General features: G+C 43.2%; 5 protein-coding genes across 6 annotated transcripts; 3 read left to right on the top strand and 2 right to left on the bottom strand.

Moving 5' to 3' along the window:
• Nucleotides 1-5,849, top strand: LOC102703870 (extra-large guanine nucleotide-binding protein 3-like). Its single transcript, XM_006655646.3, has 9 exons — nucleotides 1-1,559; nucleotides 1,644-1,781; nucleotides 2,608-2,712; nucleotides 2,816-2,998; nucleotides 3,445-3,622; nucleotides 3,704-3,948; nucleotides 4,230-4,402; nucleotides 4,711-4,908; nucleotides 5,172-5,849. The coding sequence occupies exons 1-9, from the start codon at nucleotides 600-602 to the stop codon at nucleotides 5,560-5,562; spliced, it is 2,571 nt and encodes an 856-aa protein (XP_006655709.1). The 5' UTR covers nucleotides 1-599; the 3' UTR covers nucleotides 5,563-5,849.
• Nucleotides 5,850-6,069: 220 nt separating this feature from the next.
• LOC102718563 (pentatricopeptide repeat-containing protein At5g27270) lies at nucleotides 6,070-10,252 on the top strand. Its single transcript, XM_006656499.3, has 8 exons — nucleotides 6,070-6,553; nucleotides 6,657-7,974; nucleotides 8,062-8,370; nucleotides 8,542-8,646; nucleotides 8,738-8,825; nucleotides 8,944-9,065; nucleotides 9,193-9,257; nucleotides 9,342-10,252. The coding sequence occupies exons 1-8, from the start codon at nucleotides 6,086-6,088 to the stop codon at nucleotides 9,897-9,899; spliced, it is 3,033 nt and encodes a 1,010-aa protein (XP_006656562.2). The 5' UTR covers nucleotides 6,070-6,085; the 3' UTR covers nucleotides 9,900-10,252.
• Nucleotides 10,253-12,513: 2,261 nt separating this feature from the next.
• On the bottom strand, nucleotides 12,514-15,048 carry LOC102718847 (putative F-box protein At3g25750). Its single transcript, XM_006656500.2, has 2 exons — nucleotides 14,962-15,048; nucleotides 12,514-14,075 (listed from the first exon to the last, which is right to left on the bottom strand). The coding sequence occupies exon 2, from the start codon at nucleotides 14,054-14,056 to the stop codon at nucleotides 12,857-12,859; it is 1,200 nt and encodes a 399-aa protein (XP_006656563.1). The 5' UTR covers nucleotides 14,057-14,075; nucleotides 14,962-15,048; the 3' UTR covers nucleotides 12,514-12,856.
• A 415-nt stretch (nucleotides 15,049-15,463) lies between these two features.
• LOC102719126 lies at nucleotides 15,464-17,991 on the top strand. The gene is made up of 3 exons (XM_015838402.2): nucleotides 15,464-15,633; nucleotides 16,614-17,265; nucleotides 17,661-17,991. The coding sequence occupies exons 1-3, from the start codon at nucleotides 15,542-15,544 to the stop codon at nucleotides 17,829-17,831; spliced, it is 915 nt and encodes a 304-aa protein (XP_015693888.1). The 5' UTR covers nucleotides 15,464-15,541; the 3' UTR covers nucleotides 17,832-17,991.
• A 747-nt stretch (nucleotides 17,992-18,738) lies between these two features.
• Nucleotides 18,739-21,154, bottom strand: LOC102704618. Of its 2 annotated transcripts, none has more exons than XM_006655649.2 (2): nucleotides 21,085-21,154; nucleotides 18,739-20,350 (listed from the first exon to the last, which is right to left on the bottom strand). In XM_006655649.2, the coding sequence occupies exon 2, from the start codon at nucleotides 20,327-20,329 to the stop codon at nucleotides 19,142-19,144; it is 1,188 nt and encodes a 395-aa protein (XP_006655712.1). In that variant the 5' UTR covers nucleotides 20,330-20,350; nucleotides 21,085-21,154; the 3' UTR covers nucleotides 18,739-19,141. The 2 variants fall into 2 exon arrangements, with proteins under 2 accessions (XP_006655712.1, XP_015693922.1); XM_015838436.1 differs by having other exon boundaries at nucleotides 20,917-21,146.
• Nucleotides 21,155-21,180: the final 26 nt, after the last annotated feature.

Below are 21,180 nucleotides of genomic sequence, written 5' to 3' on the forward strand. Positions count from 1 at the left end.
GCGAAACCGCTATAGGAAAGGGAAAGAAAGAAAGAAACCAAGGGTTGGTTTGTTGCTGAAACGGTCGTCTCTTCAAGTCTCGAGTCTGAACCCTCGTCGTCTCCATCCCATCCCATCCCTTCCAGGCTTCCACTACCATTTCGTCTCAATTCCCAATCCAAAAACACAACAAGAGGGGAAAAAAGAGGAGAAAAATCGCAACTTTACCGGTCCAAGGATTGGTAGAGAGCAGGGCGATAGATATTCAACTTCGTTAGTCCAAAGGCGACATCCCTTTCCTACTTGGGCATCAACTCGTTCAAAGGTCAGCCTTTTGGAAGTGGGAGTCCTTGACTGACCGGGGGGTGCAGTTGTTGGTGTTTAGTATGCTTGCTCTTGGTGGTCCAAAGATTGGGCTTTGACCCGGCTTTGGCCGTCGTCGAGGCCGATTGAGGCGGCGGCAGCGGGGAATTCCTCGATCCGCGGTGAAAAGATTGGGTTTTGAACTCCACCTGAGAGAGAGAGCTTGGGTTGGAGTGATTTTTGGTTCTGCTCCATGTTTACCCGATTTGGGAGGTGAGGAGGCTAGCTAGGTGTTGGAAGGATTGCGGCGAGGAGATATGGCCGGAGCAGGAGCCGTGGGCGGGAGCAACTGGGAGGAGATGGTGAGGAGGATGCTCCCCCCGGGGACGACCATCCCGGAGGCGCCGGCCAACCTCGACTACTCGATTGCGCTCGAGTATGACGGCCCGCCGGTGTCCTACGAGCTCCCCCGGATCGATCCTGTCGACCTGCCGGCGATACCCACGGCGCAGCTGGTGTCCGGCCCGATTGGGAATGGCGTGGCGCCGGTCGTCAGGCCTGTGTATATGCCAGTGCACCGGAAGCAAGATGCTCGACGTGCTGAGCCACCGGTTGCACAGGTTAGGAGAAGCTCGGAATCCGTCGATTCGGTACCACGGAATGAGGAGTTCTCCGACGATGACTCCTGCTCCGTGTCGCAAGAATCTGCGCACAATTATCATGGGCAGAGGGCTAATAGGACAACTGCTCAGGAGGGAAGAAGAGCTCAGGTAGTCACCTTTGGGGTCACTGAGGACAGCAGGTATGAGAGCAAAGAATTTGATGATGTATCAGAACAGTATGTGGCGGTGACCAAGAAGGAGAAGAGGGGAAGGACCTGCAGCCGTTGCGGCAAAAGGAAGTGGGAGAGCAAGGAATCATGCATTGTTTGTGGTGCAAGGTTTTGCAGCTACTGCGTGCTCAGGGCCATGGGCTCGATGCCAGAAGGGCGGAAATGTATAACTTGCATTGGCCAGGCAATCGATGAGAGCAAGCGGTCCAAGCTAGGGAAGGGTTCGAGGATACTATCACGACTGCTCAGCCCATTGGAAGTAAGGCAAATACTGAAAGCTGAGAAGGAGTGCCAAGCAAACCAGCTCCGACCTGAGCAACTCATCATAAATGGGTTTCCCCTTAATCAAGAAGAGATGGCCAGCTTGCTTAGTTGCCAACGGCCTCCTCAAAAGCTGAAACCTGGAAGATATTGGTACGACAAGGAGTCAGGCTTGTGGGGAAAGGTAAGTCTGTTTGTGTTGGTAGGAGAAGATCATACCTTCTTATGCAATTTGAACATTTCCTAACATTTTTTTTTGTGCTGGTAGGAAGGAGAAAAACCAGACAGGACTATCAGCACTAACCTAGCCTTTAATGGAAAGCTTCAGCCCAATGCCAGTAATGGCAACACGCAGGTTTATATGAATGGAAGAGAAATTACCAACATTGAACTGAGAGTTTTGAAGGTATCTGTGTTCTATCCTTGCAGACTCACTTTGAAAGAGGGGAGGGGGGGTATGATAGTGGATATCTCTATAAAAAATGTTGTATCACATTTTCTGAACACTACATAGCATAGACACACTTTCTTATTGAACACTGTGACATAAACCAGCCTACACTTTCCTATGATGTTCAAACAAGGAGGACAATATTACGATAGAAAATTAGGTGCATACCACACAAATTTTTGCCTGTGAAATGAATGCAGTCTAGCCAAGTCCTATTTTCCCTCTTTAGAAATACACCACCAAAAAAATGAGTTCACTTAATACCATCCAAACTTTACAATTCTTGTCGATCGACCACGCTCTTTACTTCATGTTGTTATCTCCTAATTGCTGATTGGCTTGACTTTATTTTGGTCGGTAAGAAGCCTTGGGCTCTGTCTAAGTACGCCTCACTTTCCTTCTGCCCACTTGCCTGGGTTTGGATGAAGTTAAAGACAGGTAAGCTATCTAGTCGAGTCTCTGTTAGGCCATTGGACGGGAGGTGATGGGAGTGGTAGTCGACAAGATTTGGGAAGTTTGGATGGTATTAAAGTGATCCAACAATTTTTGTCATATATATGTAAAGAGGAAAAATTGAGTGGTATATTGTCATTTTATTAATTACCGATATATAAAGATGCTTGTAGTCTGACTATAATATTCCACCAAAATAAGAAAGATTGTAATTAGGAACTTTGTGCCTGGATTTAAGAAACAGAGAAGGCACTTTCTTTGTGGGTAGTATAATTGTGCTATCACTATTGCTGTTGGGTTTGCCTCAATATATGAATCATTCTTGCAGATCGCACAAGTTCAGTGCCCCCGTGACACTCACTTTTGGGTTTACCATGATGGTGGCTATGAGGAAGAAGGTCAAAACAATATCAAAGGGAAAATATGGGAGTCAGTACGTATCTTGGTCAAAGGAATTTTTAACTCATTCACTGTACTTCCTAAAACTATTTTATGTCTTCTTGTTATCTTAACAGATTTCGTGTCCTTAATTGCAGCCTGTGACACGTTTTGCATGTGCCTTGTTTTCACTACCTGTGCCTCCTGCAAACTCTGATGAACCAAGAGACGAAGCTCCTTATTCAGCAAGAACGGTTCCTGATTACTTAGATCAGAAAAGAGTCCAAAAGCTTCTTATACTTGGATCACCTGGAGCTGGTACAAGCACCATATTCAAGCAGGTCTGACCAAATTGCACATAAATGCACTAAACTTTGACTTTGTTATACACTTTTTAGGGTGAATCCTACCTTTACCTACATGCCCTCTATGATATACAGCTTGAACTTGATTGCTGAAGTCCATCTGTTTAGGTAGTGCCTTTTTTGGTGATATAAAAAACTAGAAACCCTCACTGTTGGAAGCACGAGACTGTTGGTTAACTTTTGTAGGTGACAATCACATATGTAAACTAACATGACATGCATTCTGCAAGCTAGCATTGATCAATTTTCAGATGTGTAGTTTAGTTATCATTGGTATGTTTCTTTTTCAATAAAAATGCCTGCAAATTTCTATGGAGCACCACACAAGTTCATTTTGATAGGTGGATGTACAGTTTCCAGTGGATAACTGAGCAGTCAGCTTTTTTACCCTATTATACATGATGTTTTCTTTCCTAAAACAGGCAAAGTTATTATACGACACTAGATTTACCCAAGAAGAACTTGATAGTATCAAATTAATGATCCAAAGCAACATGTTCAAGTACCTCGGGATCCTTCTTGAGGGCCGTGAGCGTTTTGAGGAAGAGGCTTTAGCTGGATCAAATAACCCAAGCTCAGAGGATGAGAATACGCAGCATGGTAGAACCACAGCTAATATATTCTTCACTTCTAGTTTTCAGGAGTATATATGATAACTTTAAGTTTGTCTTATTGATGCAGATGGAAGTCAATCGAATGGTTCAAATTCTTGCATATACTCGATAAATGCAAAGCTGAAGAAGTTCTCAGATTGGCTTTTGGACATCATAGCGATGGGAGACCTTGATGCATTCTTCCCTGCAGCTACGCGTGAATATGCTCCAATTGTTGAGGAAATGTGGAAGGATCCTGCCATACAAGCAACATATAAAAGAAAAGACGAATTGCATTTTCTCCCTGATGTTGCTGAGTACTTCTTGAGCAGGGTATTTAGCTCAAAACTTACATATCAAACAACAGTGAATTCATCATTAAAAACATGTATTAAAGACTTGTTCACAGCCTGCCTTTGTTCAATGTCAGTGAAATCCCTCTAGATTTTTATACCATATTTGTTCTTACAAATGCTACAACAGCTTGAAACACTAAGTATTTGTCTTACTCCAGTATCCAGTGCTATATACTGTGCTCCTGCACTTCCTTGTTTTTATACACCATAGGTATTTGAATTCCTAAGTGACCTGTCCTTTTTATGACATCCTTGCAGGCCATTGAAGTATCAAGTAATGAGTACGAACCTTCAGAGAAGGATATAATTTATGCTGAAGGAGTAACACAAGGGAATGGATTGGCCTTCATTGAGTTCACCCTGGATGACCGCAGCCCTATGTCAGAGCTATACACTGACAATCACGAGGCGCACTCTCAGACACTAAACAAGTAAACTTTTTTTCCTCATGTCTGACGTGCTGTAAATCTTCTACATATACCCCAAACAGTGTCATTTATTTTCCTTATCCATCTGTCATTTTTTTACTAACTCTGTAAATAAAATAGCCTTAGATGTCATATTAACATTGTTGGTAACTTATCCCTTGGTTGCGGCAAACCCGTAGCAACCATAACTTTTTTCTACTGGGTTAGTGAAATAGGCAGGCTACTTGCTCTTTGCTTGGGTTAGTTACCTATTTCTTGTGAAGCAAGTAACGGAAAGCTTAATTGTCTCATCAGCTTTTACTCCTGTCCAGATATCAGCTGATTAGAGTAAGTGCCAAGGGAATGAATGAGGGATGCAAGTGGATGGAAATGTTTGAGGATGTCAGCATGGTGATATTCTCAGTAGCACTCAGTGACTATGACCAGCTGGGGGCCCCTTCAAGTGGCGGCAACAGTCCCCTTATGAACAAGATGATCCAAAGCAGGGACTTGTTTGAGGCTACAATCAGGTACCGGCCTTATTATTGTCATGAGCCAGATAGTTTTGTAAGTTCAACAGTTCCATAGTTTCAGAAGATCTAAAGAAGAGCATCTAAAGTGATAGGTGATAGCTTCAGGGAGGTTGATATAATTATTTGGTAGGATTGCATACTTCATACTTCCGAATACCGTATCGCCTATATAAAGTTTAGGAGAACACTGTTAAACCTTTCCTGAAATCAGTAAATCATCATTCCAGGATCAGAGTTACTGACCTATACACTTCTCTCAGGCAACCATGTTTCCGCGACATGCCATTTGTTCTTGTGCTCAACAAGTTCGACCTCTTCGAGGAGAAGATCGGACGCGTCCCGCTCTCCACCTGCGAGTGGTTCAACGACTTCAGCCCGCTCCGGACTCACCACAACAACCAGTCGCTGGCTCACCAGGCGTTCTACTACGTCGCCATGAAGTTCAAGGAGCTCTACGCCTCCTTCACTGACCGGAAGCTGTTCGTGTGGCAAGCGCGCGCCCGGGACAGGCTGACGGTGGATGAAGCCTTCAAGTTCATCAGGGAGGTGCTCAAGTGGGAGGATGAGAAGGATGTGGGCGGTTACTACCCAGATGAGTCGTTCTACAGCACCACAGAGCTCAGCTCCTCACGCCTGATCAGACAAGAATGAGGGGAGTGAATCACATTGCCCAGAAAGAAACAAAGACTGGAGCTGGAGAATGTTGCTCTTCTTTTTTTCTCAGTACCTCTATTTTTCTTCCCCTTGGGGTGAATTTCCAACCAATTTAGATCTGTGCAGGCAGAGATGGTTACTGATTGTATTGTATAGTGTTTGCTGTGTTAGATTGTCAGGTGGAGATGATGTTTGTGGTGTGTTCTTTATAGATCATTAATTAAAACATTTTCCATACTAATTTGCCAATCAAATATAGTGGAGGGCAAGAAATAGTTAGCTTGAAAAATCATGTGTTTTCATGGTCTGGATAAAGTATTCTTCTTTGGTCATTTTTTACCAGTTAATTACTGCAAAAAGAATTCTTTAAGCTCCTAAGATGAAATACAATCTGTTCTTTCGGTCATTGCTCTGACATGTTGGCCCCACTGTCAGTTACACATAACCAAGAACGGAAAAGAGAAAAAAAAATCTAACCTTATCTCCTCTCCCCTTCGCGCGCTCCTCCCGTCGCACTCCAATGGCTGCAGCGATCGCCGGCGCCGGCGCCGCATCCACCGCCGTGTCCATCACCTGCTCCTCTTACGAAGACGACGGCGCTGGCTCATGGTCGCTCTCATCCGGCACGTCGTCGTCCCCGCGCCGGCGCCCGTACCGGCGGCTCCTCCACGACGAGGCGCAGCGCCTCCGCCGCGAGCGCCGGGGCCAGGGAAGCGGCGCGCAGACGCCACGGTGGGTCCGGCGCACCCCGGACCAGATGGCGCGGTACGTCGAGGACGACCGCGCCGGCCACGTGCACGGCCTGCACGTGGTCGCCGCCGTCCGCGCGGCGCGCGCCACGGCGTCCCGTCCCTCCTCCTCCGCCGGCATGCGCGAGGCCATGGCAGCGTTCGTGGCGAAGCTCACCTTCCGCGAGATGTGCTTCGTGCTCCACGAGCTCCGCGGCTGGCGCCAGGCCCGCGACTTCTTCGCCTGGATGAAGCTTCAGGCAAGCCAAAAAAAGAAAAATCTTTTTATCTGAATCCCTAACGATTTCACCTCAGTTCCCGAGCTGATCACCATGGATGCATTTCATTTCTTGGCCATTCCAGCTGTGCTACGAACCGAGCGTCGTCGCCTACACAATCCTTCTCCGATTGTACGGTCAGGTAGGGAAGATCAAGCTCGCCGAGGAGACATTTCTTGAGATGCTTCAGGCCGGATGCGAGCCAGATGCAGTGGCATGTGGAACCCTCCTGTGTGCATACGCCAGGTGGGGGATGCACAAGGACATGCTGATGTTCTACGCCGCGGTGCGACGGCGCGACATTGTGCCATCCATTTCAGTCTTCAACTTCATGGTCTCATCTCTGCAGAAGCAGAAGCTGCATAGCAAAGTCATGCACATATGGGAGCAGATGCTGGAAGCAAATGTAGCCCCAAATCAGTTCACATATACCGTTGTGATCGGCTCATATGCCAAGGAGGGTCAATTGGAGGAAGCCATGGATGCATTTGGTGAGATGAAGCGACGCAAATTTGTCCCGGAGGAGGCAACATACAGCCTCCTGATCAGCTTGAGTGTCAAGCATGGCAAAGGGGATCAAGCATTGAGGATTTATGATGATATGAGGGTTAAGGGTATTGTACCAAGTAACTACACCTGTGCATCTCTCTTGACACTCTATTACAAGAATGAGGACTACTCGAAAGCGCTTTTGCTGTTCTCTGAGATGGAGCAGAATAAGATTGTTCCTGATGAGGTTATCTATGGAATTCTTGTTAGGATATACGGTAAGCTTGGGCTTTACGAGGATGCCCAACGTATGTTTGAGGAAATCGACAAGGCGGGTCTTTTGAGTGATGAGCAAAGTTATGTGGCAATGGCTCAAGTTCACATGAATGTTCGAAACTATGATAGAGCATTGCAAGTTCTGGATTCAATGAGGTTGAGAAACGTAAAGCCATCACAATTCTCCTATAGTGCTCTTCTTCGATGTCATGTTGCAAAGGAAGACGTAGATGCTGCTGAAGATACTTTCAGAGTGCTCTCCAACTATGGTGTGCCTGATGTGTTCTGCTGTAATGATCTTCTTAGGTTATATATGAGGCTGGGCCATCTAGACAAGGCTAGGGCACTCATTCTGAAAATGAGGAAGCAAGATGTCCAGCTTGATGAAGATCTCTGTTTGACTGTAATTGAAGTTTGTTGCAGAACCGGTATGAATGAGGATTCGGATAAGTTAACGGAAGAGATGCAGGAGAATGGAATGACCATGAAGAATGCAGCAATGGTGATTCAGAATGAAGGTGATTCATTGAAGGCTTCAACGGATAGTTTGGCATTTAGCACAACATTGAAATCCTTGTTGGACAAACCTGGGGGCTTGTCTAATGCATCCCAATTAATCACAAAATTTGCTAGGGAAGGTGAGGAGGCTAGGAGCCGCACATAACATTGTATGCATGCCTGAAACCTACTGCTTCTTACTGCTGGCTCTACATGGATCTCTGCAGGGAATACAGATGAGGCCAAATTCCTTTATGAACACCTTACTGAATTGGGAGCCAAGCCTGATGATACTGCAGTAGCTACTTTGATTGTCCAATACGGCCAGGCTCAGCAGTTAGAACAAGCACAAAAACTGTTTGAGGTATCATCGGCATCGTTTCCAGGAGAGGCTGTCTACAATGCAATGGTTGATGCATTATGCAAATGTGGCAAAACTGAGGAGGCGCATCGTCTTTTTATGGAGTTGATTGATCAAGGCCATAATGGAGATGTTGTGACAATTAGCATACTTGTCACCCACCTGACTAAGCATGGTGAGTTTTCCTTTTTTGCTGGTTGCTTTCTTCAAGCTGCTATATAACTTACATTGCTGCAGATGAACTTGTGACCAATTGACTGACTGTTTAGAGGCCAAAAATATAGTATCAATACGTTTATTGAGATATTTTATTGCTTTTACATTGACATATTGGTATTACTCACAGGGAAATTCCAGGAGGCAGAAAACGTCATATATCGCTGTTTACATGATGAAGCTGAGCTCGACACTGTCGTGTACAATACTTTTATCAAGTCAATGCTCGAGTCAGGTATGGATAATTTCTTCTGTTAGATAAACAAGCAAACCTTTCAGATCCCATGGTGTCATAGCTAACTATAACAGCTCTAGCTTCCAAGCAGGCAAACTATACTCCGCTGTGAGCATATATGATCGCATGATATCTTCTGGCATTCCAAAATCAATGCAGACATTCAATATAATGATAAGGTAAATAATTTTCAGAAAGACGTCTTGAAACTCGGCTCCATAAGTATGGAATTGTTTCCCTTCGATGTTTTTTTTTTGTTGAGATCGTTATATCAATGGCTTCAGTTTTCTTGTTCAGTGTTTATGGCCATGGAGGAAAACTGGACAAGGCTGTTGAAATGTTTACTGCTGCAGAGGAACTAGGCTCACCGATTGATGAGAAAACATACACAAATATGCTCAGTTTCTACGGAAAAGCAGGTTGTTTTTCTCTGCCTTGTATACAGATCTAAGGAACTTTGATAAAATTCATAGAAAAAAATCGTAGATTGTACTTGTTTTTTCTCTCTCTCTTCATTCTATTCAGTGTAAAATGTTATTTCTGCAGGGAAGCATCAGGAGGCGTCTTTACTATTCAGTAGAATGAAGGAAGATGGTATCAGGCCTGGAAAGGTATTGTTTTTGTTGGAGCAAAGCAAGAAATCGTATACTTATGCTTTGAGGTTGGCTGATTTGGACCTAACCTGCAATGCGCAGATCAGTTTCAACACCATGATCAATGCCTATGCCACTTCAGGATTGCACAATGAGGCAGAGATGATGTTCCAAGAGATGCAGGAAAACAATCATGTACCTGACTCGCACACATATCTAGCCCTGATCAGAGCATACGCAGAGAGTAAATGCTACTCCAAAGCCGAGGAAGCCATCCAGATGATGTTGAGCAGCAGCATAACCCCTTCATGCACTCATTTCAACCATCTCATGTTTGCCTTTCTGAAGGAAGGTCAGATCAATGAAGCCCAGAGGATCTACAACCAAATGAAGGAGACAGGGATAGCTGCTGATGTGGTATGCTGTCGGGCAATGATGAGGATGTTCCTGGAGCATGGTTACACCGACGATGGCATCCTGTTCTTCGAAACGGAATGTCGAATTCTGAAACCTGATAGCTACATCCTGAGTGCTGCATTTCATCTTTATGAGCATTCAAGCAGGGGGTCTGAAGCTGGGGATGTCCTGGATGCCATCAATATGAATGGTGCTTCTTTCTTGAGGAATCTAAAGGTTGGATCAAAGTTGGGAGCAAGATAAAACAGATAGGTGGGGTTCTACGAATGCATCTTGAACAAGTTGTGACATAATAGCTAGTTAGCTTTTCTTTTCAGAGTAAAACAAGCTAATCTTGCTAGAAGCAACCAGCAAAGCTACTTCAGCCTGCTGGGATGCAGTGAAAACTGAACCGAGCAAATGACTAGTAGTTCAGTAGTTCTCCTTTTTCTCCCAGAATGGTAGGATGTATGTAAATAGCCCTATTAATTTGGCCCAACACAGCAAATGAACATGGAACATTCTCCCAGAATAGGAAACGAGTGAATAAAAGCACAGTAGCATGTGCACACAAGCATGAAACATTCTCTACCATTAGTCCGTTAGCAGCAGGAATATTTAACAGCTCTCAGTTCAAGTGAATAAGCAACTAGTTAAGTACACTTGCATCAAGTCAAATCACACAATATTACACAAGCATTGTACGCCAATGACTCAAAGTGCCAGCTCCCCAAGTGCTCATACGCGCACACAGTTGCGGAACAGAAATTTGTTAAGCCCTAGTGCTTAAAATAAAATATAAATCTTTTAATTAAATTTTAATTAAAAATAGTAATTTTTCAATATAATTTTCTTGGTCGGGCGTGGGGTTCCAACCTAAATTGCCCCATGCCTGATACCCCTGCGCATTCATATCATATCGATCTCCAAGTTAGTTGGCGAGTGGACATTATATCCACCGGACACGATTCCTCTTATGTACTTTTAGCCTAGATTATTCATTGGCTTTTGCACATGTTTTTTAAACTATTAAACGATGATTATTTTTTAAAAAAGTTTATATTTATAAGTTCACTTTCTCACTATTATAGAGTTGATTTTAAATTTTATACTCCCATCGTATTTTTTTATATGACGCCGTTGACTTTTAGGTCACGTTTGACCATTCGTCTTATTCAAAAAAATTATATAATTATTAATTATTTTGTTATAATATGATTTATTATTATAGGAACTTTAAGTATGCATTATAATTTTGCATATTTGGATATAAATTTTGAGTAAGACGAATGGTCAAACATAATCCTAAAAGCCAACGGTGTCATACATAAAAATATATGGAGGGAGTATTAGTTAATTTCATTGCTTATAACATCAAATAGCTATCAAGAAAATCAGATAATCTTTTATCTTTTTATCTTTTATTAACCAAAAGAACATCACCTATGTATTTACGGTGATATCTCTTGCAATGTTACATTTCAAGTTATCTTCAATCTAGCCCTACCATTTACTACGTGGCTATCTTCCTTTTTCTTACATCCGCCTGCATTGCCAAAATCATTTATCTTTATATCTTATACTGTAAGACTCCGTGTTTAACAAGAAAGCATTCTTCCTAAAAAAAAACTAGACAGAGAGGTGGTCTAATAACACGTGCCATATGCGAGAGGTAATTCACTGAGGAATCTGAAGGTTGGATCAAAGTCGGGAGCAAGGAAAAACAAATACTATATCCTTCCTTAATATAATCATTTTTATGTTTTTAGTAAAAAATAAGTTCGAGAAAAATGACTGATGTATTTTAATAAATGAAAAATGAATGAAAATAAAAGAGTATACTCAGATAAAATGAAAATATTAATGAGAAATAAATGATGAGACAAGTAGTACTATTAATAACTACCAAAAATCTATATTTTAATATAAAATTTAAATTCTAAAATTGATTATATTATGTAACGGAAGCCTAACTTGGTTAGGGTGACATTTGAGGAACACGGTGAAAAATGCCATGAATAGTGTCAAAAATACTATAGCCATAATTATTTCAGGTACCGTAGCAAATACTATATATTACTGTATGTTTGATCTGATCCACATGTTTTAATCCAAGGACAAAAGGATGATCTAAATTTTGGTTACTGTAGCCCATCCGGATTGCTTGGTTAGACATATATTACCTCCGTCCTAAATGTTTAACGCCGTTAAATTTTTTATACACATTTGATCATTTATCTCATTCAATTTTTTTGAATATATAAAGCTATATATATGCATAAAAGTATATTTAACAATAAATAAAATGATATAAAAATAATTAATAATTAATTTTTTTAAATAATACAAATGGTTAAATGTATATAAAAAATAAACGACGTTAAACATTTAAAAACGAGGGAGGTAGTTCTACGTATGCATCCTTAACAAGCTATTACTAGCATCTTGCATTCCTTGTAGAAGCAACGAGCAAAGCTGCTGCAGGATGCACTGAAAACTGAACGTGGCACAGAACAACACTGAACCGAACATACAACTCCCAGGATGTAGAGAACACTATTTATTTGGCCTGACGCGGCAAATGGAACTTGGAGGATCCAGTTTTTACGACGTTTGTTTTTAAAAGATATATTATTTATACGTAAGCTCATTGGTTTTTCCAACTGATAGTCACGTGGGAAAAAGAAATACTACCCCGGTCATTTATATATACGACGCTTCGGACATTTAAACTTAACTAGTTTTTATTATAACCTTTTGTCCTAACGACAAACATTAATGATTGGAGGGAGTACTACACTTCCGTTAACACAAGTGGATTATTAATGTGATTTCTCAAATTCCAGATCAAGTTACCGTGTGGAAAAACACAAACAGATGTCCCACAAGATAAACACATGTGATTGAATGAAACACTCTTTAACGTCACCGGCACTCAGTTCTAGGCTTCCACCTTTCAGTTCCAGCACAAAAGCAACAGCTAGATAATTAGAAACAAAAGCATTCCAAAGCACCCACACAATACTAGACTAGACAATGCAGCTAATAACTGAACTGAACTGAACTACAAAACGACTGCAAGTGTTAAGCTAACCAATTATTACCACCAAGAGGAACTCCTAGATCTGTAGCCAAGTTGCTGGTGTGTCTGATCTACATCAGAAGGCAAAGTTTCTGAGAAGCTGATAAGATCATAAGAGCAGGAGCAGTTGTGATGCCAATCAGTACTGGCCGTCTCCATCTGAATAGAACATGCTTGGGTACACCCAGAAGGCTTGAAGCTGGCCATACCAGTTCCTTTTGAACACAAGGTCATCATCAGTGGTAGGATCCCACACAGCATCTGCATCATCACCCAGCCCATGAAGGCTCCATGGCTGAGAGTAGTGAGCATAGTACAAGCAGTTGCTCCTCCCTCCCCAGCTCTCCGGGTTCTTGAAAGAAAATGGCGGGCTCCTTGCATCACCCCCAATGAAGAGCGCCCAGTTCTCCAGCTTCTTCACCTCCACCCATTTTGCAGGCTTGGTCGACATGTCCAGACGGTATGTTCTGTAGACGACTGGTGCTCCAAACGAGAAACTCATGTAATGGTCAACGACGAGAAGCATGTCACCGCAAACCACGAACCATGGCCTTAGGTATGGGCATTCATTCATGCCATCCCACCAGAGAGTCTTCATCTTCTTCAGGCGAAGCTTGGGTGCCAGCTGCAGAGCGTAGAGGCTGTATTCGATCACAGCGAAGAGCTGGCCATTGAATTCCACGATCTGATCGACCCGATTGACCGGAAGCTTGAGCTCAGACCAAGAATCACTCCCAACCGGCCAATCAAACAGCGAGGACTGGGTGCTGATCAGGAGATGCGAGCCGCGCGACGTGATGGGAGCCGTCAGAGTGCCACAGTAGTAGAACTCCTCCCTGTCCTCGCTGAACGGGAGACGTGGAGGCGAGACCTCAGCGCCGGTGAACACATCAACAACGAGACAGTAACCACGGCGGCAGCAGATGAGCTGACCATGCGACGAGCCTGCGAAACGCATCTTCTGCAGAGTTTCTCGAGGAATCTGGCAGCGAAGCGGGGTGCTCCGGTTGGCAAGATCAATGACCTCACACGCGCGCAGCTTCTTGCGGCCACCATTACCATTTTCGCTAGAAGGGAAGCAAGGGGGCTTGACGCGGACATTGGGTCGGACGAGGAGGGGTGGAAGTGAAGCGCGAAAGGCAGATTTTGATGGGTAGGATGAGAAGGCAGCACGCCAAGCATGGCAGGTGCCAGTGAAGGCGAGAAGGTCACGGAAGGTGCCCAGCAGAGCAACAATGGAGTGAAGCAGGCTATCTGGGAGCTCTGCCCAACCTTGGATCACAGATGCAGCGGGTGGCGTCGAGCCAGAGGCATCGGAGATCTTGCTGTGGCTTTGCATGTTGGACAAATTAAACTCCCTGCGACACATAATGAATTCAAACACAAGTTAGAAGGATGAAGTGATCACAAGAATGAACAGAAGACGGCAAGTCCGCTTGAATTTTCACCTACCACATATACGCACAAGGTATTAAGGAGGTCATCTTTGGTTTTTTTAATAAAAAAATAATGAAACGACCTATTTATAAACGAAAAATAATTTGTAAATAAAAAACATATATATATTTATAGTAATCTAAAAACTAAAAAAATAAAAATAAGCTACAATGAAAAAACACAAAATTGACTCAAATGTAAGATTAAAAATTTAAATTTTAGCTTAAAGCATAAGTGAAAAGACAGTGTGCAAATCATCGTTATACACTGTAAAAAAACAAGATTCAACTATAAAACCAGTACATTTTTAATATTCAGAGGAAAAAGACTAGTTCTTTTTTTTCATCCAGATCATGACAAAAAATAGAATGGTGCGAAAAAAAAAATTCCATTTTGACGCCTCCCCTAGCCATTTGCAGATCAATTCGTGGTAACGAAATTTCTGCTCAAAATTCACAGGCAGGCATCCAAGTCGAGTATTTTCTTTTCCAGAATAGTAGATGAACATGCCGCATTTATCTGATCATAAACCTAATACGTGATCGGGCCATCACCAACCTAGGGTTCTTCATAGCTAGCACATCCACAACAAAATCAAATCAGCGCAAAAACCCCAACCCGCGCGCAGATCTCACCCACGAGAGCATCCGCCGCGCGTCTCTTGGTTAGGATCGGATTCAGAGGCAGGAGCAACACAACGTTAAACGCCAACACACACACACACACACACACACACACGAGGATGAGAGGTCGAGAAATGCATCAAGTACGAGAAGAGAAACAGGTGTCAGGTGGTGGGAGAGAGACCGCAGTGCAGCGCAGGCCTTGCAGGTGGCGCCTCCTCCTCCCCGGCGGCGTCCTCCTCCTGCTCTCCGGCGATGTCAGCGATTCCGGAGACTGAATGGAGTGAAGGCTTCCACTTCTGCTAGTTTTATGGCCTCCCGTCGTGGGCCCATTTTGGGCTTTCTTTCTAAATGGGCCTAAAAATATGGGCCCAACTTGGGCTGGCTTCTAATGCTATACGGGCCTGCGGATTATATGGGTCGCTTCGTTTTCGCCGGAATTTTTTATTTATATATATTTTTTAATTACAAATTTTAAAAAATATTTTTTTTGTTCGAAAAAATTATAACCTTGTAAATATTCCTTTTTCAGTTAACTGTTGTCTCTCTGCGGTCACCGAATGTCACGCCAGATTTCGCGTAGGGGCGTTTATATTTTTCACCGGTATTCGGTTATAGATTTGTAATTTTTACAAACAAAAATCTATTTTTAAAAAATTAATTATATATATATATAAATAAAAAAAATTCGCTTCGCCTCCGAGTCCGGACGCGCCGCCGATTCGGTCTTCTCGCCGGCGATTCCGGGGAAGCTAACAGCGCCCATGGCCAGGGTCCGGCGGAAGCGGCGGCGGGGAAGAGCACGGCCGCCGCAGGGTGACCCCTCGGCAACGGAGCTCACCGCTCTCGGCCACAGGTCCGCAACCCTAACCAGGAACCCATGCATGATAGGTTTCTCTTTTTGTTCGTCTCTTTTATTGCTTTTGTTAACGCGATTTTACTACGTGGGTGGTGTGGATCTAATCACGCTGAGTTCAGGGAGAAGAAGAACGCTCCTCATACCATGGACCGATGGTATAATTTCATCTCATGGTAGTATGGTGCCATGAGCCCATGAACAAGGGTTATCTGAGCAGTGCTCACTTGCTTTTGTTGGTGTGAAATTATTGTGCTCTATTGGGAGATGATGAATGTCTGGTGTTCAAATTCAGATATTGGAATCTGATGTGGTCTCATCACGATTCTAGTTAATTATATAGTTCCAACACGTTTATGGTACTTTCTTCAAGCAAAAAAAGACATATTATGGTACCTGACAAGACATTATTGTATGGTAGCACTGCCAATAGTGGCTAAATTTGGGCTGCAAAAGGAGTAAAAATCGGTCAACAAGTACAGAACTTTTTCCAGGCAAATGGGGTGTATTGCCACATATTCATGTTCTCAAAATGAGCATTTTCATCACTTTTGGTGATATTTATTTCAAGGGTGCTCTACAAAGTACTGTTCTGTCGTTGTTTTGAAGATTTTTTTTTAAAAAAAAACTAGATTTGGTACACTAAGCAGATTACAACTGTGATGTCCAAGATATCAAAGCTGTAGGCTGTTTTGGACTTCTGGTGCAGCCTATTTTGTTTGGCATCTAGGACAATGCACATTTTATTCTGGGGAATGTTACGGTTCAATGAAATGGGCATTTTTATTTACCTCAATGTGTCGTCAGAGCCTATTGCATGATAATGGTTCAAGAAGCTGTAGGTGAAGTTACTGCTTTATGTTGCTTCATTGAACCGACACAGTTTGGTCAACATCGCTCCATTTCTAAATCTTTACTAGTAATGTTATCTTTAGTCCTTTCTCTGATCCAGTAATCTTGAATTTTCCTTTGTTTGACAGGGAAGATCCTGTTGCAGAGAGGCCCTTTAAGAAAACCTACCACTCATCAGATTCTACATCCTCAACCTTGTGTGAGCCCCATGTTTGGTCAGGTCTCCTGGACAGCCTGCTTCACCAAGTCATTGCTTTGCTTAGCTCATTCCAGGACTTGCTTGCTTTTAGTGGCACCTGCCACTCTTGGCGAGCTGCAGTATCTTCCTTCCCGTCCATATATACTTTCACATTCCCACCTCTCCACCTAAAACCACATGATTCCAATCTCCATTCCCTTTGCAGCAATTTCAAGGACATCCTTTTAACTTCTTGCAAATGGCAGCTTGGTGATCCATCCAAGAGAAACCTATCCCTCCGCGAAATACTCCAAATTGCATGCACTATTTGGGTTGCTCTCATGGGTATCTCATCTTCTCGTATCATGAGAACTGCCTCCTTGTTGATGTGTACACTAGCATTAAGATGGAGCCTCCCAAACTCCAATCCTCGAGCAACAAGGAAATCTACTATGGCATCCTCACAGCTCCACTCAATTCACCCAACTCGCGTCTCGTGCTTTGTTCGAGATCCTCGATATTCTATTGGCAGGTTGGAACAAACTCTTGGTCAGAGCACCCCTTTTGCGGTGAGCGCATTCTTCAGATTGTGCTCTTCAAAGGTGAGATGTTTGCCATGGACTTTCATCATAGGCTCCATACGGTGCATTTCACACCTCAGTTCAGCATGCAGTAAGTAAGGGTTGTAATGGGCGAAAAAGAGCTTGTGGGCTTACATTTCTTACATTTGAAGCCATGGTTGGTGATCTGTGGTGACATGCTTCTCATGCTTGACGTTTCAGTAGGCACTCGCCAATTATATAGCTTCCCTGCCAAAGTATTTTCTTCCTTTCAAGTATTTCGTCTTGACTTTTCTGCTGAAATAGCCAAATGGATGAAGATGGATAAGTTGGAAGATCATGCTATCTTTGTCAGCCTTGATAGGAGGAACCCTACTTTTTCTTGCATGAGCCCTGAAAGATGGGGTGGAAAGAGTAACTGCATTTATGTTGCGCAGCCATCTGAAGATTCTGATGAACCTTGGACTACAGTCGAGCTTGGTCAGTCAGTTCTTCGTACAGTTCGCTGCTTTCCATATGGCCATCGACTCTTGCAAACCAATGGCCATGGCAGTCAATTAGAGAACCTCTGGGTGCTCCCCCGTTTTGTTTATGGTGCTGATCAGTGATCGATCATCTCCGTTTTGTTGACATCAAGTTTTAGCCAGCGTTGCACAAGCTCTATCAATACTGCTTGTACCTGTAAGGCTGTAATGGTTTCTTGACTTGGCATAAATGGATTCTTGTAAACTTAAATCGAAGTTGTAATGTCAGTTCCTCATTTTCACATTAGACTAGAGAAAAATATCCGTACGCCACACCGGATCAAGTCAATTGAAAGTTAATTGAAGTTGTGGTGAGTGGTAGTTGTGTCGGGTTGAGACCAAAATCTGAATTGAAAGTTAATTTCACATCCTATTTAGGTGAAACGTATGTTTGTTGTTTTTTTTTTGAAAAAAGTATAAACAAAATCATAACACTATTACAATTTTATTTTTGTTGTTAATTGTATTTTTACTTAGATTTTAAAAAAAACTAGTGCTATTCCATTTTTGTTGTTAATTGTATTTTTTTAAAATTAAAGGTAAATTATGTTCCCGGTGCACTTTGCTATTACAATTATTTTGTTGTTAATTGTATTTCAGCTAGAAAGAACATGACCTTAATAGGTTCTGTACCTACCTAGTAACGATATCATTTATATATTATTTCTATGAAAATAGTCTATAATTTTTTATATTTTTAAATTCGACTATTTTGTGGTGACTTCAATACGACGCTGACAGAATTGTAAAAAAATATTTTTGTATTATTTTAGGGAAACCGATCGATATGGTCGTGTTTACAACATCTCCCTGCTCGCTTAGACATTCGATTCTGTCAGAATGCAGCAAGGATTCAATCTTGCTGGCCCAGTAAGCCCAACTAGATCCGCCCATTTTTTGGGCAGTTACAACTACCAGCAAAGTTTTCTTTCCAACACCCTAATGACAAATGACAAGTGGATTAATGTGCAAATCAAATTAAAGAGTCCACATTCGCATTCATAAGCACTACCTAAAGTGACCTATCTTACAAGAAAATTTAGATGTCCTGCAAAGCAAAATTTAGAGCATCATATCACAAGCCAAAGTGCACACAAGCGCATCCCAGCGAGTAAAAACGAAAGCTCAAAACACATAGTACGGAACATTCTCAACACGACCAGTGGCAATGCTCAACAGTATCGAGTTCCAGATTTCTAGCACAAAATGACTAATTTTAACTACAGAAGCATACAGTGTTAAGCTAAGCAATAGAACGATTGCAAGTGTTAAGCTAAGCAATAAGACCATCATGAGCATCTACTAGTATTCTAGCCAACTCGCAGATATCTCTCGCTACGTCAGAAATGGAAGTTTCAGAAGAAGCTAATAAGAGCAGAGCACTTGTGTGCCAATCACTGGCCGTCTCCATCTGAATAGAACATGCTTGGATACACCCAGAAGGCCTGCAGCTGACCGTACCAGTTTCTTTTGAACACAAGGTCATCATCAGTGGTAGGATCCCACACAGCATCTGCATCATCACCCAGCCCATGAAGGCTCCATGGCTGAGAGTAGTGAGCATAGTACAAGCAGTTGCTCCTCCCTCCCCAGCGCTCCGGGTTCTTGAAAGAAAATGGTGGGCTCCTTGCATCACCCCCAATAAAGAGTGCCCAGTTCTCCAGCTTCTTTACCTCCACCCATTTTGCAGGCCTGGTTGACATGTCCAAACGGTATGGTCTGTAGTTCACTGGTGCTCCAAATGACAAGGTCATGTAATGGTCAACAATGAGAAGCATGTCATCGCAAACCACTAGCCATGGTCTTAAATATGGACATTCCTTGCTGTCATCCCACCAAAGAGTTTTTATCTTCTTCAGGCGAAGCTTGGGTGCCAACTGCAAAGTGTACAGCCTGCAGTCAATCATGGCGATGAGCTGACCATTGAATTCCACAACCTGATCGATCCGATTAACAGGAAGCTTGAGCTCAGACCAAGAGTCACCTCCAAACGGCCAATCAAACAGGGAGGACTGTGTGCTGATAAGGAGATGTGAATTGGGTGACGTGATAGGAGCCGTCAGAGTGCCACAGAAGTAGATTTCCGTATGGCTCTCGCTGAACGGAAGACGTGGAGGTGAAACCTCAGCACCAGTGAACACATCAACAACAAGACAATAACCACGGCGGCAGCAGATAAGTTGACCATGGGAAGAGCCTGCGAAAAGCATCTTCTGCAGAGTTTCTTGAGGAATCTGGCAACGAAGTGGGGTGTATTGGTTGGCTAGATCAATGACCTTACATGAGCGTAGCTTTCGACGACTATTGCTGCTACAAGGGATACAAGGGGCTTTGACGCGGACATTGGGTCGGACAAGGAGGGGTGGGAGTAAGGTGCGAAAGACAGATTTTGATGGGTATGAGGAGAAGGCAGCACGCCAAGAATGGCAGGTACCGGCAAACGAGACAATGTCAATGAAGGAGCCCAACAGAGCAACGATGGAGTGAAGCAGTCTTTCTTCGAGTTCTGCCCATCCTTGGCAAACAGACGTGTCAGTGGGCTTCGAGCCAGAGGCATCAGAGACCTTGCTGGGGCTTTGCATGATGTTGGATTGCCAGATTGCCTGCAATATATGCAGTTACAGTTAGAAGGACGAACTGATTAAAGAATGAAACAAAAAACTGAAAGCTTGCTAGAATTTCAGCTACCAAACATATGCATGTCATTATACAGGAGAAGAAGATTACGATTCAACGAGATGCATTTTTTATGTTCAATGCAATAGACTATCATATAGGAAAAAGGTTAGTCGTTGTTTTATTTTTCTGGAAATATTTGCCTGCTTATATTACAGTTTTGAGTTTATATGCGAATCCACTATATTCAAATCGTGAGAATAAAAAATGGTCAGAGACTTTTTGGCGTATCGATTGCTCTCTCCACTTGCAGTTGCAGATGAATCAACTCATGCATGGTTTCCAAATTTCTATTAAAAAACCACCATCCCCCATCCAAGTCGAGTAGTATTTTTCTTTTCCACTCCAGATTGATATCATTGATCAGGGGGGGGGGGGTTTATGAACTATGCCATACCATATTACCATTCAATAAACAAACCCACTTCACTTGATCAACCATATCATTCTAGGGTTCTTAGCTAGCACATCGAAAGACAAAATTCACCCCTACCAAACGCGGGACGATCCCAACCAACCGCAGCACGCCCGTTTCCCGGTTAGGTCAGGGGTGAGACGAGCACTAGAAGTACACACTATACACCAAGATGCGCGCACACAAGAGGCGCAGAAATGTATCGAGTGAAAGGGATGGGGGGGAGAGGGCAGAGAGAGCGCAGGCCTTGTGGAGTGTCCTCTCCGGCGACGTCGGTGCGCGGCTCGCCTCGCCCTGCCCTCCCTTCCTCTTCTTCCAGAAACCGCCTCTCTCTCTCTCTCT

Source organism: Oryza brachyantha, chromosome 6 (genome assembly GCF_000231095.2).
Source record: "Oryza brachyantha chromosome 6, ObraRS2, whole genome shotgun sequence".
Lineage (NCBI taxonomy): Eukaryota > Viridiplantae > Streptophyta > Magnoliopsida > Poales > Poaceae > Oryza > Oryza brachyantha.

Bases quoted from the DNA above. Each gene is read 5' to 3' on its own strand.
- LOC102703870 (XM_006655646.3), top strand. From the start codon at position 600: ATGGCCGGAGCAGGAGCCGTGGGCGGGAGCAACTGGGAGGAGATGGTG. The intron at 1,782-2,607 runs GTATCTGTGTTC...TCATTCTTGCAG, and splicing joins TTGAACTGAGAGTTTTGAAG to ATCGCACAAGTTCAGTGCCC. The intron at 3,949-4,229 runs GTATTTAGCTCA...ACATCCTTGCAG, and splicing joins CTGAGTACTTCTTGAGCAGG to GCCATTGAAGTATCAAGTAA.
- LOC102718563 (XM_006656499.3), top strand. From the start codon at position 6,086: ATGGCTGCAGCGATCGCCGGCGCCGGCGCCGCATCCACCGCCGTGTCC. The intron at 8,647-8,737 runs GTATGGATAATT...GCTTCCAAGCAG, and splicing joins CAAGTCAATGCTCGAGTCAG to GCAAACTATACTCCGCTGTG. The intron at 9,258-9,341 runs GTATTGTTTTTG...TGCAATGCGCAG, and splicing joins ATGGTATCAGGCCTGGAAAG to ATCAGTTTCAACACCATGAT.
- LOC102718847 (XM_006656500.2), bottom strand. From the start codon at position 14,056: ATGCAAAGCCACAGCAAGATCTCCGATGCCTCTGGCTCGACGCCACCC.
- LOC102719126 (XM_015838402.2), top strand. From the start codon at position 15,542: ATGGCCAGGGTCCGGCGGAAGCGGCGGCGGGGAAGAGCACGGCCGCCG. The intron at 15,634-16,613 runs GTCCGCAACCCT...TTTGTTTGACAG, and splicing joins CTCACCGCTCTCGGCCACAG to GGAAGATCCTGTTGCAGAGA. The intron at 17,266-17,660 runs GTGAGATGTTTG...TATGTTGCGCAG, and splicing joins TCAGATTGTGCTCTTCAAAG to CCATCTGAAGATTCTGATGA.
- LOC102704618 (XM_006655649.2), bottom strand. From the start codon at position 20,329: ATGCAAAGCCCCAGCAAGGTCTCTGATGCCTCTGGCTCGAAGCCCACT.